General features: G+C 43.0%; 1 protein-coding gene across 1 annotated transcript in view; it reads left to right on the forward strand.

The window, feature by feature from the left end:
• Window positions 1–15,235, forward strand: part of SH3BGRL2 (SH3 domain binding glutamate rich protein like 2) — a 117,689-nt gene that overhangs the window by 81,751 nt on the left and 20,703 nt on the right. Inside the window, exon 5 of the mRNA XM_060419364.1 lies at window positions 11,395–11,580. Within this exon, the coding sequence (XP_060275347.1) occupies window positions 11,395–11,580 (186 nt within the window). The remainder of the gene's footprint in view (window positions 1–11,394; window positions 11,581–15,235) is intronic.

Here is a 15,235-nt window from a genome sequence, read left to right on the forward strand (position 1 = left end):
AAACGCTGGACTGGAAGAAACACAAGCTGGAACCAAGATTGCTAGGAGAAATATCAATAACCTCAGATATGCAGATGACACCACCCCTATGGCAGAAAGTGAAGAGGAGCTAAAAAGCCTTTTGATGAAAGTGAAAGAGGAGAGCGAAAAGTTGGCTTAAAGCTCAACATTCAGAAAACGAAGATCATGGCATCCAGTCCCATCACTTCATGGGAAATAGATGGGGAAACAATGGAAACAGTGTCAGACTCTATTTTGGGGGGGGGCTCCAAAATCACCGCAGATTGTGACTGCAGCCATGAAATTAAAAGGCGCTTCCTCCTTGGAAGAAAAGTTATGACCAACCTAGATAGCATATTCAAAAGCAGGGACATTACTTTGCTGACTAAGGCCCGTCTAGTCAAGGCTATGGTTTTTCCTGTGGTCATGTATGGATGTGAGAGTTGGACTGTGAAGAAGGCTGAGTGCCAAAGAATTGATGCTTTTGAACTGTGGTGTTGGAGAAGACTCTTGAGAGTCCCTTGGACTGCAAGGAGATCCAGCCAGTCCATTCTGAAGGAGATCAACCCTGGGATTTCTTTGAAAGGAATGATGCTGAAGCTGAAACTCCAGTACTTTGGCCTCCTCATGCTAAGAGTTGACTCATTGGAAAAGACTCTGCTGCTGGGAGGGATTGGGGGCAGGAGGAGAAGGGGACGACGGAGGATGGGATGGCTGGATGGCATCACGGACTCGATGGACATGAGTCTGAGTGAACTCCGGGAGATGGTGATGGACAGGGAGGGCTGGTGTGCTGCGATTCATGGAGTCGCAAAGAGTCGGACACGACTGAGCGACTGAACTGAACTGAACTGAGTGTGTCTGTGTTCCTTCCAAATTCCTAGTTTATCTCCCTCCCTCTTCTCCTTTGGTAAACATGTTTGTTTTCTATGTCTGTGACTCTGTTTTATAAGTGAGCTGGTTTGTATCTTTTTTTTTTTAGATTCTGCATGTGTTATAAGATATTTGTTTCTCTCTGACTTATTCACTTAGTATGACAATCTCTAGATCCATCCGTGTTCCTGCAGATGGCATTATTTCATTCTTCTTGTGTTTCTGTGCTTTTTCTATAAACTTGCTTTCCCACAATTGCTCACATTAAATCTTAGTTAAAAAGCAAAAGCAAAAAAAAAAAAAGCCCTCTCTTGTTCTAATTGATAATATGTTTATTTACTAGTAGACTCCCAAGATCCCAGGATATAGCCTTGGCTGTGTTCAGCCTGGAATTCAAACATGACTGGACACGTCTGGAAGGAATCTGGCAGGGGCTGCTTAATTATGTAAGTTAACTGGCAGCCTTCTGGGAGAGGACTAATCCTACACAAAGAGAGAGTGGAGGCATACAAGTCTACTTATAAGCCAATGCCTCAGAACAGGGGTAAGTGTAAGTCAAGTGCGGTGTCATTTATTTAGCCTGGCCTCTCATCCAAACCCTAGGGGTTCCTGGAGTCAGGAGGTTGCCAGTGGAAGCTACCAGCATCTTCACTGGGGTGTCTGTGAGTCACTGAGGGTTCACGCCACGTCAGCAGATTCAGCAGCCCCAGCTCAGACATCTTATCACCAGGGGTGGGTCATCAGGACTTGAGAGCTAGAGTCTGGGTCCTGCAGGGCTCCCCAGAGTTGAAAGGGTAAAAGGTTTCTTGTCTTAGTCCATCCAGGCTGCTATAAGAAAATGCCAGAGACTGGGTGGCTCCTCAGCAACAGAAGTTTCTCTCTGTTCTGGAGGCTGGAAGTCTAAGAACAGGGTGCCAGCATGGTTGGGTGCTGGGGAAATCCCAGTTCTAGGGAGCAGACTGTTGTCTTGGCTGTGTGCTCACCTTTCGCCAGGGGCAGGAGAGCTCCGGGCCTGCTTGATCAGAGCACTCCATCCTCATCACGTGACTACCTCCCGTTAGCCTCGTCTTCCGATGCTGCCGTCTTAGGGGTGAGCTTTCAGCAAAGGAGTTCGGGGGTGACGCCTTCAGGGCGCAGCACTTACCGATGCAGGGGCCAAGGAGGCTGCTTTGAAACACGTGTGGAGCTCGCTTTGGAGTTCTGGGAGACGTGGGGGAAAGGGGTTGGGGCGGTTAGAGGTGGTGTTGATAGAATTCTATGGTAGCAGTTGGAAGCAGGGTCAGGGAAATACCAACAGATTTGCTTAGTTTTCGGTTGCCATCAGTTACCAGATATATCAACAAACCTTTTTAAAAATGTTCTCCTGAGCTCCAGGTATGTTTCTAATGAGCAGTCTGTTTAAAAACAATTGGACCATATGTGATGTTTCACTTTCATCTAGTTTGCTTCACTTTTTCTAGTTCATGTTCAGGGCTCCCATTCCATTTAGTTTATGCTTTCCAATTTCTCCATCTCTTCATTTTTTTTTTTAATGTTCTTTCTCAAGCCTTTATCAACCGTAGTAGAAAAGCTTTTGTATACATATATATATAAATACTATGTATAATAGTATATATATTTAAAAACTTAGGAATTTTTGCCTAACTAAAAAATTTATGACATTTTGATTCATTTGTTTAACTTAATATGAATAGAATGCTGAATTTAGACATGCGACAAGCAGCAAAGCTTTCTTGTATAGCACAGGGAACTATAGTCAATGTCTTGTAATAACTGACGATGGAAAATAATTTCAAAAATAATATATGTGTATTTGTATAACTGAATCACCTAGCTCTGCACCTGAAACATCGTAAGTCAAGTATACTTCACTAAAATACATATATATATATGTATATATTAAGAAAAAATAAATTTATTTAATTTTGGCTGCACCGAGTCTTCGTTGCTGTGCGTGGACTTCCTCTAGTTGTGTCAAGCGGGAGCTGCTCTCACTTCAGTGTGCAGGCTTCCCATTCTAGTGACTTCTTTTGCTGTGGAGTGTAGGCTCGAGGCGTGCAGGCCTCAGTAGCTGCAGCACGTGGCCTCAGTAGTTGTGGTGCCTGGACTTAGCTGCTCAGCAGCATATGCAGTCTTCCCGGCCCAGGGATTGAACTTGTATCCCCTGCATTGGCAGGTGTATTCTTAACCACTGGACCGGCAGGGAAGAATCTATCAGCAATCGTATTTAAAAAAAAAAAAAAAAAAAACCATTTGGGCCAAACACTATGATACAGGATGCACTTGCAGTTTTTATTTTATTTATTTATTTACTTATTTTTTTGCACTTGCAGTTTTTAAAATTAACTGACTGTAGCATTTATTTAAACATAGAAGCACATCCAACTTTCTTCTTCAAGGTCAGTGGCAATGTTAGAAGGGATGCCTTTTTCACATTCAGGGTCCAGAGATTCTTCTGAATTATTTAGGCTGTTTCCGGTTCCAAGTAGCATGGTAGACCTTTTTTAAAGTCATTCAGCTTTAGCATTCATTGAAAAATATTGGTATTTGATCTACATTCCTGTTTGGCTAAACTTCAATTCCATTTGTTCCTAAATTAAATGATCAATTCAGTGTGATCTCTTGAATGTCACCTGGAAAGCTTTGATGTTCAGCACTGGGGCGGTAACTCTTTAATCATCCACTCAGTTAATATTTTTTGAGCGCCTCCTGTGCTCCAGGCCCTGTGCTTAAAGAGAGCTGACACTGTGGAGGGAGACATGAGCATAAAAACAAGTAAACAGATAAATAAAACTGTAACAAATGTAACTAATAAAACTTCAGCTGAGGAAGCTAGAGAGGGCTCTCCAAGAAGGGTGGTACCTGAGGTATCTCGTCCTCATGATGATCGAATCAGTGAAAGTCCTGGCTGTCCACTAAGCACTTACTGAGTGTCTTCTCTGTGCCAGATAACATTCTAGACCCAGGGATACAGCAGTGAACACAAGAGCAGACAAAACACCCTGCCCTAGTGGAATTTGTATTCTGATAGAAGAGGTGGACAAACCCATGTGTAAAACGGACCTATACGTCAGATGCTAAGCGCTGTGGTGAAAAATAAAGCATTGAAGAAGAGTAGGGCTTGTGGGGTTGGTGGGGGCAAGGCGGTGGCTGGGGAAAATACAAAATCACGTGGTCAGGGAAGGCCTCCCCTAGAAAGTGAGCTTTGAGCCAAAAATGGGGATCTGTGACCTAGTGCAAAGCTGGCTAACTTTTTCTGAAAAGGGCAGCTGGGAAATGCCTTAGGCTTTGGGAATCGTGCAGTGCGCCTGCGTGCTCAGCCGTGTCTGACTCTGTGACCCTAGTGGACTATAGCTCACTAGGCGCTTCGTTAATGGAATTTTCCAGGCAAGAATACTGGAGAGCATTGCCATGTCCTTCTCCAAGGGGGATCTTTCCGACCCAGGAATTGAACTTGCATTTCCTGCGTTGGCTGTGGTTTCTTTACCACCTAGCCACCTGGGAACCATACAACCTCTGTTTCCATGGCTCAACGATGCTAATTTTTCTAGGGTGGAAGCAGCCGAGGAGAGTATGTAAATGAATGGATGTAGTTGTCTTCCGATTTTTTTTTTTTTTTTAGTCAAACTGCAGGGCGTGTAGGATCTTAGCTCCCAACCAGGAATCAAACCTGAGGCCCCTGATGTGGAAATGTGGAGTTTTAACCACCGGACCCCCAGGAAGGACGTTGCCTACAACTGTATTTATAGACACTGAAATTGGTATCTCATAGAATTTTTACATGTCATGAAATACTATTATTCTTCTGGCTTTTTTTCAATCACTTAAAAGATAAAGACTGTTTTTGTGGGCTAGAATTGGTCTGAGGGACTCCCTGTGTTAGAGCCTGAGAGATTTAACAGTGTACTTTGCCCACCTGATATGAAGAGCCAACTCATTAGAAAAGACCCTGATGCTGGGAAAGATTGAGGCAGGAGGAGAAGGGGACGACAGAGGATAAGATGGTTGGATGGCATTACCGACTAAATGAACACGTGTTTGAGCAGGCTCCAGGAGTTGGTGATGGACGGGGAAGCCTGGTGTACTGCAGTCCATGGGGTCACAAAGTGTTGGACTCGACTGAATGGCTGAACAAGAACAACAACTTCCCTTTCATTGCTTTGGATGACATGTAATGGTGTTTGGTTAATGATAAGGTGAAATGCATCTTTCATGCTTCTGTAGATGTCTTGCTATTTTAGGTCCAACGTCTTTGTTGTTGCTTTACGAAGAAAAGGAAAATTCATCCTTTTATCTAGTGACAGATACTCATTTCACTGATGTGAAATTTACGCCTTACAGCTGTTATTTCTAGGCTCTGCTGTGCAATAGTAACTTTTATTTTCAACCCATCTTACCACAGTATTGCCGAAGACATTTTATGTAGCAATTAAGAGTTTTACTAAATAGCATTGCATGGGATGCAAGCTGTAGAAAAGTTGCTATAGAGTGGCTTAACTAATTATGGATTTATTTGTCTAATAGCGAAAGGTTAGCTTGGGCTGCATAAGACTAGTGTGGCAGCTGTGAAATACCAAGGACTCAGGTTTCTGTACTTCTGCTTGACCACCACCATTTTTGCATAAGGCATTGCTTTTCACATTTGCCAAATAGTTTTTGTACCTCCAGGCACCACAGGTGCGTTTCTGCAAGAGAGAAAGAATTTGTTGTTGTTCAGTCACTAAATCGTCCAACTCTTTGCGACCCTATGGACGTCTACAGATTCCTCTGTCGTCCAGCATCTCCCGGGGCTCGCTCATATTCATGTCCGCTGAGTCAGTGATGCTATGTAACCATCTCATCCTCTGCCACCCCCTCTCCTTTTGCCTTCAGTCTTTCCCAGCATCAGGGTCTTTTCCAGTGAGTTGGTTTGCATCAGGTGGCCAGAGTATTGGAGCTTCTGTTTCAGCAACAGTCCTTCCAATGAATAGGTGCAAAATGGTCTTCGTCTTTTCATTCATTAAGTGGAGCCTTTCCAAGGAGCGGCCGCCTCACATCTCACTGGGCAGCACCGTGTTCTGTGATTGCCCCTGGCTACGGAGGAGTTTGAGTCAACAAGTTTTTGTAGCTGAGCACATTGCTTTCTTAAGTAAAATCAGCCTTTGGTTATTAAGAAAGAATGGGAGATTAGCTACTGGGTAAATAACTAGCATTATCTGCCATGGCTTGTAAGTGTTTTTGTTAAAAAAAAAAAAAAACAGCTACAAGGCTAAATTGACATGGGGGTGAAGGAAGCAACAGACGCCCCACAATTCACTTGTTCTCTTTCACAAGTTTCTCTCCCCGATTTCCTTTAATATTAATTGTAAGGTGTGTTTTGTTCCAGGACAGCTGAAATAAAGCATAAAGCTCTTTCTTTGTCAAGGAAGTGATGGTGTGTGTTATTGTTATCTGAACCCTGGGTTTATGCCAGTATGTGCAGTGCCCTTGATGGCTTCCTCTTGCCTTGTGGGAACAGCCTTTCCATTACCTGGTACCCCAGCCTCTCCTGGGTCCTGCCCATCCCTGCTGCTCATCCCTGGCCTCCCACTGTTCCAACCACATTCACCTGATAAATCTCAAAATCAGCCCTAGTGCCGTGACTCATCTTCCTTCCTGAGGCTAATGTTGTAAGCAAACATCCCCTTGAAACTTCCTTCTCTGGGGTAAATCTCTCCCTTTTGTTCATTTGGTTGATTTGCTATCGTATCAATTTTCTGTGACCTTAGTTCTTTTTTTTTTTTAAATTTGCTCTCTCTAAATTTCAGTAAGAGTAAAGCAAAATAGATTTTGATTCACCTTGTCTCAAAAAAGTGAACTTTTTAAAAACTGATACTGCATTTTAAAAGATTTTTTTTAATGTGCTGTCAAATAGCAAACTCAACAATAATAATTGGAAACATTATACATTATGTGCCAGGCAGTATTGTTAGCTAGACATAATTTAAATGTAACCCTTACAGTGATCCAGTGAGGTAGGTAATACTATTGTTCCCATTTTAAAGATGGAAAAACCGAGGCATAGCAAGATAACTTGGCTCAAACTCACCCAGTAAATAAATGAAGAAACCAGGATTTAGAGCTCTCTTTCCCCCCCCCCCCTTTTTCTTATATGTATAAAGAGTCAAGGAGGCCAGCGAGCAGCAAAATGCCCAGAATCCAGCTTCACACCGTGTTAGGAAGCATGATTCACATAAAATGCCCCAGTTCTCTATGGACGTGGACTACCATCCCCCTCCAGGTTGTCTTCTATGGGACGTTCTTTCTCTCTCAAATTAATTTCTTGTATTTAATCTTGTGAATATAGACACATTTGCATTGTCCAAAAAAGTGTACATCCACAGAGTGCTAACTCTTGCCCCCACTGTGTCCCCCTCCTCCACGTCCCGCCCCCCGGCCACCACTTTTGTTAGTTTTTTATATAACCTTCAGCCATTTTTCTAAGAAATGAAAATACAAGTAAATATAGATATGTTCCTATTTTTTCTGTTGTTTTAAAAAACGTCCTTAGTGTACACACAAATTTTCTTTTCTCTTATAAACCTTGGGAACCTTTTCATAGCAGTGTCAACAGTACATACAGAATTTCTCCTTTTTTATTTTGTTATTGATTAAAAGAATTGTTTAGAAAGTATCCAGGTGTTTTATTTTTTGGTGGCACCATACGGCACGCAGGATCTTAGTTCCCTGACCAGGAATAGAACGCATGCCCCCTGCATTGGGAGCATGGAGCCTTACCCACTAGACTGCCAGGGAAGTTCTCCTTATTTCTTTCTAAGATGCATAGTATTAAAGTGGTCTCTTTGCACATAAACCTGGTCATGCCTCTTCTGATTTTCTCTTAAAATACAGATAGAATTGCATTTAGCTCCTGATGCTACCATCAGCCATTGCCAGTGTGAGTGATGACCTGTCCTTTGCTTCCTGGAAGTTGATAGGGTATAATGATGCATCTGAATTTTCTTCTTAGCGTAATGACCATTTTCCCACCAGTTTTATTAAGGTATAATTGACATAGAACACTGTATAAGCTTAAGGTGTATAGCATAATGGTTTGATGTATGTATACACTGTGATTTGTTCACCATAATACGTTTAGTTAACATCCATCACCCCATGCCCTTTGAATTTTAATATTCTACAATACAGCTTGCAGATCCTGGTTTTAAGGAAGAGGGATGTTGAGACATGGACACTCCTAGACATTGCTAATGTAAATTGAGGAATGTAAATTGGGAATGTAAATTGAGGTGGCTGTGTTGAAAGACATTTTTAGCTCGAGTCCTTCAGGAGTCTGAAAAATGTCTTTGCCCTTTCATCTGGCTTTCATTCATGGGGCTTTGTCCTAAAATAGTATTGAGGTGGTGGTGGTGGCTACATTGCTAAGTCGTGTCTGACTCTTGTGATCCCATGGACTGTAGCCCACCAGGCTCCTCTGTCCATGGGATTCTCCATGGACAGAGTGGGTTGCCATTTCTTTCTCCAGAGGGTTTTCCCAACCCAGGAATGGAACCTGGGTCTCCTGCATTGCTGGAAAATTCTTTACTGACTGGACTATGAGGGAAGCAAAATAGTGTTGAGAGATACCATCAAAGATTTACAGGGACTTCCCTGGTGTGCCAGTGGTTAAGAATCCTTCCAGTCCAAGGGACGCAGGTTCAAGCCCTGGTCGGGGAACTAAAATCCCACATGCTGCAGAGCAACCAGGCTTATGAGCCACAACTAGAGAGCTTCAACTACGTCCTAACACAGCCAAAAATAAACAAATAAAATACTTTTAAAAGATTTATAAAGATGTTCATGTGATATGGTTTCTCGTGGTGAAACTTAGAAGGGTGCTGAGTATTAAACAACAGAGTAATAGTTTTATACACCTACATGATGAAATTGCCAGGAAGATATTAAAATTAGTGCTTTTGAAAAAAGTTTTAAATGACAGGAGGCAGTGCTCATATTTTTGAATGAAATGGGTGGGTGCAGCTATTTTTATTGACTGTGATCCTGTGAAAGAAATGATCAGGTGGGTTGTAGGGGATTATAGTCCAACAGTAAATACTCTGTGTGTGTGTGTGTATGTGTGTGTGTGTGTGTGTGTGTGTGTGTGTGTCTATGTGTTTAGGGTCAGGAGGCTGGGGAGGAAAGAAGTTGTGTATATGTCTCGATATATCCTCATGCTGAAAATGTTTGACCCTTTACCCACATTTTGGGGTAGTGGTGGATGTTATTTTATGTCCATACCTTACACGTGACAGGTGAAAGTGTTAGTCACTCAGTTGTGTCCAACTCTTTCTGTCCATGGAATTCTCCAGGCAAGAATACTGGAGTGAGTAGCCATCCTCTTTTCCAGGGGGACCTTCCCAACCCAGATATCAAACCCAGGTCTCCTGCATTGCAGGCAGTTTCTTTACCATCTGAGCCACGAGGGAAGCCCGTACCTTATTAATGGAAAACCAAGATAAGTTTCATTTTTGATCGCACTCATGAGTGATTGGAATGTGCTGGGTATGTAGAGCGCCAAACAGGGACATTAAATCCGGACCCTTTTCTGTTTAGATTTTGGCAGTGGCTGTTGGATAGTATAATTGTAGGTAACCTTTTGTTCGTACTACAAAGATCAGTGGGGGTCCACTGAACAAGGATTTTAGGACAATGACATGATTGTCTTGAGAGGAACACCCACTAGGACTTTGATCAAAATAGGTGAACACTTTCAACCTCAGGGATGATGAACTCTGCCTGGTAGGGTTGTAAGGAAAAGTTAACTAGGAAGGCTGATAACGTTTTGCACATTGGAGTTACAAAATAATACATATTCTGAAATAGTATGAGTGAGGAGAAAAAGTCAACTTTTTCAGACATGAGAAGTGGCTTAATTCAAGAAATTAAGATAATGGCATTTTCAACTTGGATTTACAACCACATGGCAATTCTCTCTTTTTATGATATTGAGCTTAAAGATGTCATATTTTGCCGGCCTTTTATTTCTGTCTGTACTAATTATGCCATCTCCTTATTCAGTCATAGACTTGAACCCAGTGATCTGGGTTTCCGTATATAAGGTATGGGCTTCCCAATGCCTCTGTCCTCCGGCGTTTAACAGGCTTCCGCCTCAGAGAACCATGTCACCGAAGCTTTGGGGGAGGAGTTGGATTGGGGGGTGGGGCTGGGAGGGATTGGTTGGGGCTATAGGTATGTGAAGGTTGGTTCTTCAGCATTTTATTTTCTGTGTTGGGAGGTCTTTCTAGCTGCTTCATTTCTCAAAATGATTCTTTCCTTTGGCCATTATAACATTTACTTCACCTCTTCAGTTTTTTTTTTTTTTTTTTAATGGCTGCATGTCAGCTTTGCAGGATCTTGCAGGATCTTCCTTGGGGGCTCAGACGGTAAAGCGTCTGCCTACAGCCTGCAATGCGGGAGATCCGGGTTTGATCCCCGGGTTGGGAAGATCTCCTGGAGAAGGAAATGGCAACCCACTCCAGGACTCTTGCCTGGAAAATTCCATGGACGGAGGAGCCCGGTAGGCTGCAGTCCTTGGGGTCGCAAAGAGTCGGACGCGACTGAGCGGCTTCAATGTCATGTTCAATGTCAGTGTCATTAGTCACCCAGCCAGAGACCAAACCTGCATTGTGGGCAGTGAGAACATGGAGCCCTAACCGCTGGGCCCCGTGGGAATTCCCTTGCTTGGCTTTTATGCATGTTTCCCAGAGTCGCTTAGAAAAAGCACACCTGTTTACTCATGTTTCATATCCTGTGTTGAAGATGCTGAATATTGTCACCCCATCTTGGTTGGTTAATACATACCTTAAAAAACAAAGATTGGTAACAGTTGGAAAACCTGGCACAGGTGTTTGCAGCTCTTCAAGAGCACACCTGACCCCTGGTAACTGGAAGGAAACATAAAGGTCAGAGAAACAAGAAGGGTTAAGAAAGGGAGTTCAAAGTAAGGTGGTGCTTGCTGTTCACTCTCATCTTAGAAGTGGAGAACGTTTTCCTCTTGTGAGTTGATGAAAGGACGCTTTGATGACAGTGGCTACAGCTATGGAATGTCTGAAAGAGGCTGCTGGGGGGAATAAAAATGTGGCCACTCCCAGGAATCAATGAAGTGTCAACATCTCAGATGGGCTATATGTGGCCTTCAAATGGTTGGGGGCACAGGGGGTGTTTGTGACTGTACCTGTCAACTTTGAGGGGCGGGAGGGGGAGTGGTTATGGCCTCTAGAAAGCTCAGTGACTCTCCCACCTCAGACCTAGTCTGTCCCTCCCAGACCACCTGAGATGTGCCCCAGAATTCTGTGCAGAAATCACTGGGTCAGGGCTTGCTTAGCCATCCGCTTGGTAACCAGGGAGTGGGTGGTGTGTGGGGTCTGCAAAAAGCACCTCTTTTTTGGGGGAGGGGTGGCTCAGGCCTTTGACAACAAGCAGTCAAATCTAGTTCACGTGGGAAACTTGTACATACGGTTTCAGAGGAGCATTTCTCCTTATGTATTTGTCTTCTCTCTGCAGATAAAGAAGAAACAGCAGGATGTGGTTAGATTTCTGGAAGCCAACAAGATAGAGTTTGAGGAGGTGGACATCACAATGTCAGAAGAGCAGAGGCAGTGGATGTATAAGAACATCCCCCCGGAGAAGAAGCCTGCTCAGGGCAACCCTCTGCCGCCTCAGATATTCAATGATGACCAATACTGTGGAGTAAGCAGCTGGATTGTTCCCATATCATTTCTTTGCCTGGGGTGCGGTTGGGATTTTTCAGTGCAGGCTGTGACCTCCTCACCTAGTACCCATCCGGGTCCACAGATCTAACGGAGAGTGAAGTTATGTGGGCGTGTGAGTCCAAGGTCACAGGCGATGTCTTCCTGTTTGCTTTGAGACAAGGGGATGGGAAGAGAAGCTGCGCATATGTGTCTTTATTGTGTTCTACATTTTAAAGCGTATTTTTTGATTCATACATTCTGGGGGACAGAATGGAAAGGGTATGTTCTTAAATATTTATTTCTCTAAAACTGCTAATACCTGATTATAAGTCAGCGCTTTGCTTTTTGATGATCATGAACCAGGTGGATCATTGGTGGTGGTGGTGGTTTAATCGCTAAGTCATGTCCAACTCTTGCACCCCAAGAGCCTGCCAGGTTCTTCTGGGTCATTATGAACAGCTAAAATATATCAGATGCCTTCTTGCTGTTTGTGGCATTCAGAAAATGAAGGCATTTTTGACTACTTATGTATTTTCCTTCTTATTCCTTAGGTTAAAAAATTGTTTTGAGAAATTTCTCTGCTGAGTAGTTAGGCTTTGCTTTCTGCCAGTACTCTAAGGACGCAAGTCAGTGTTTCTTTTGAGACCTGCATTGCTGTTCTCTAAGGATGGCCTGGAAAGAGGGAGGGGCTACAGTGTGAGGGTACTTAAGGTGGAGTAAGGAACTGGGTTGCCGCTAGAATGGAGAAACGGGGTAACAGTGCTTTAGGTGGCTCAAAAGGAAACAGGTCTCCATGAACATGAGAGAGAATGAGATGTTGAAACATAAAGCTGGAAAGATGGTGCCCAGGATCTTTGCATGTCATGAAGAGAAAATTGAACCTGGTGCGAGACACCGATTTGAGTTCAGTACCACTTTGTGTTGGCTTGACACCTTTGGAAAGTCACTTATCTCTTTATACCTCAGTTTTCTCATCTTTACACAAAGGATGATAGTATCTATCTTACTTCCCAGGATATTTATGACTGTTTCTAAAGTACTCCTAAAATTCTATACCCAGCCAAATTACCACTCAATTACAAGACCAGAATAAAGGCATTTTCACAGCTGCAGAATTTGAGGAACAGAATCCAACAAAACCACTGGATTTTTGTTTTAAGTTTTCTTGCACTGTTTAACTAATAGCTCTCTTTTATTTTTCAATATTTACATGTTCATTTGGCTGCACTGGGTCTTAGTTGCCGCATGCGGGATCTTCCATCTCCATTGGTATGTGTGGCATGTGGAAACTCTTAGTTGTGGCATGTATGTGGGATCCGGTTCCCTGAGCAAGGATCAGATCTGGGCCCCCTGTGTCAGAGTATGAGTTTTAGCCACTGCACTACCGGGGAAGTCCCTAGCAGCTTTATTTTGAATTGTACAGTTTACACAAATTTTCAACTGTTATCTCATTTTGGCCTGCAGGCATGAAAGTATCGATACATTTTCTAGACTCTGTAATCATGAGTGGGATACACCCTTGGTTACCATATACTTTCCCAATAAAATATGTGATCATGACTCAAAAAAATCCACAAAAATAGTAACCTTTATTCTTATATAATAATGCAGTTTATTTCTTGTTGATGCGGCCTCTTCAGACACTGAAGTGTGACCATCCTCTGCTCTCAGCTCGTCTCTCCATTTCTCTACCCACTTGCTGCTTATGTGGTTCAGGACTGTCGGCGTCTCCCAGTTTTATTTTTAAAGTGGAGTTGTTTTTAATCCTTGTTGTTTCATAGCCCTATTAGGAGGAGGCAGGTAGAGACATCTTTGCTTTGTCACCATAAAAGCCAAAATCTTCAGGGCCCTTTTGAGTAGAGGAATGTATTTAAAGAATCAAAAGGAATGTGATGTGGAATAAAGTTAGTTCCTTTTCTTTATTTTCACTTCTTCATGACTTTCTAAATCTCTGTATATCTTTGCCCTATGGAGTCTATGGAAGTTTTTTTCAGGTAGACTGGCAGCTGGCTAGAGGCTTCCATGTTTATCAGCGGCGCCCTGTAAGAGGCATCTTCTCTGCTAGAGCAGAGTTGGTCCCGCAGTGGCGGTGGCAGGCAGGGTTGTGCGTACATTCTGTCTCTATAGTCTGTTCTGGCAGCAGTTTTGAAGACAGTGTCTGCTTTTATCAAGGTCCAATAAATTCAACTTTGAGAAAAACAAAAGAATTAGAGGGCATTGAACCATGGCTTCATTCAGACCACCTGCTCCTGGGCACCTTTCTTTGCCCAGTGACAGTCTATGAGTGGTCTTATCTAGTTGGATAACCTGTGGAAACCTGCAGTGTTGCAAATGACAGGCTCCAGTAAGCATGAAGATTCTCCTGTTTCCTAAACTGGCTGGAAATTTCACTACTTTGTTTTGAATTGGGTGAGCTAGGCGTGTGAGACGTTCATAGCTGCTAAGCTGTTTACTAACCAGTGTGGACAATTGCCCTCTCTCTCCTTTAACACTAGAAAATCCTGCCTTTAGCATTTGAAATTTCCCACCAAATGAAAGCATCCTGGCATGGCTTCTTCCCCCCCTAGATCTGGATATCGAGGAAATGATGCAGAACTAGCATCAGTTGGAGGTGGCTCAGTGAGTATCAGGGAGTGATGGGGCCAGGTGTAACCTGGTGGCTGGACACCGTATGTTTGGCGCCTTAAGGAAGCTGGTCCTGGGGTTTGGCCTGGATGTGTTCTTGGCTTCCCAGACGTGGAAATTCCTCTTGTTTTCTAAACTGGATCTCCAGCCCTAATATGGATTCTGAGTTCCCCCTATACCTTTATATATTTCTTTGACGTTTCCAGTGTCTATTTCATTTTGTGGGCAAGAACACTTATTGACGCAGACTGGTGGTTCTTTCTATTTCCCTGAAATGTCCTACCACGAGCAAGATTCTTCTCTGGAAATGAAGTCCTAAAGATCAGCATCCCAACATGTAGGCTTTCCTCATTTTAGAAAGCTCAGATCCTCATGTTCAAGGTTTAAACTCTGTTCTCTGTCTGTGGAACTGGCATGTGTGGAATGCACCAGAAATGAAAATGCACACATCTGCACAAAATGAAAACATTTCCTCCCATTTCTTTTCTCCCTCCCTATTTAGAAGGAAGAATAAAAAAAATAAAAGATTTGGATTTCTTTATTTTTTTTCTTAAAAATATTTATCATCAAATTTACTTTTTCGGTTGTCGTCTTTGCACCACTCGGCATGTGGGATTTTAGTTCCCCAACCAGGGACTAAACCTTTGCCTCCCGAAGTGGATGCACAGTCTTCCCCACTGGACCATCAGGAAGGCCCCCAAATTTACTGTCTTAACCACTTTTAAATGTACGGTTGAGTCATGTTATGTATCTTCACAGTGCTGTAAAACAGGTCCCCAGGATTTTTCATCTGGCAGAACTGAGATTCTTATCCTCATTAAATACACCTGTTTGTCCTCTATCATTGAAGAATGATAACCATCATTCTAATTTCTATATCTATTGAATCTGACTAGCTTAGAGACCTCCTAGAAGTGAAACCATACAGTCTTTGTCCTTTGTGCTACGTGAAAGGACATGGCCCATTGTCCTTAAAGTTCACCCATCATGTATGTCTTCATCCATTAAGACTGCTGTAACAAAATACA

Source organism: Ovis aries, chromosome 8 (genome assembly GCF_016772045.2).
Source record: "Ovis aries strain OAR_USU_Benz2616 breed Rambouillet chromosome 8, ARS-UI_Ramb_v3.0, whole genome shotgun sequence".
NCBI lineage: Eukaryota > Metazoa > Chordata > Mammalia > Artiodactyla > Bovidae > Ovis > Ovis aries.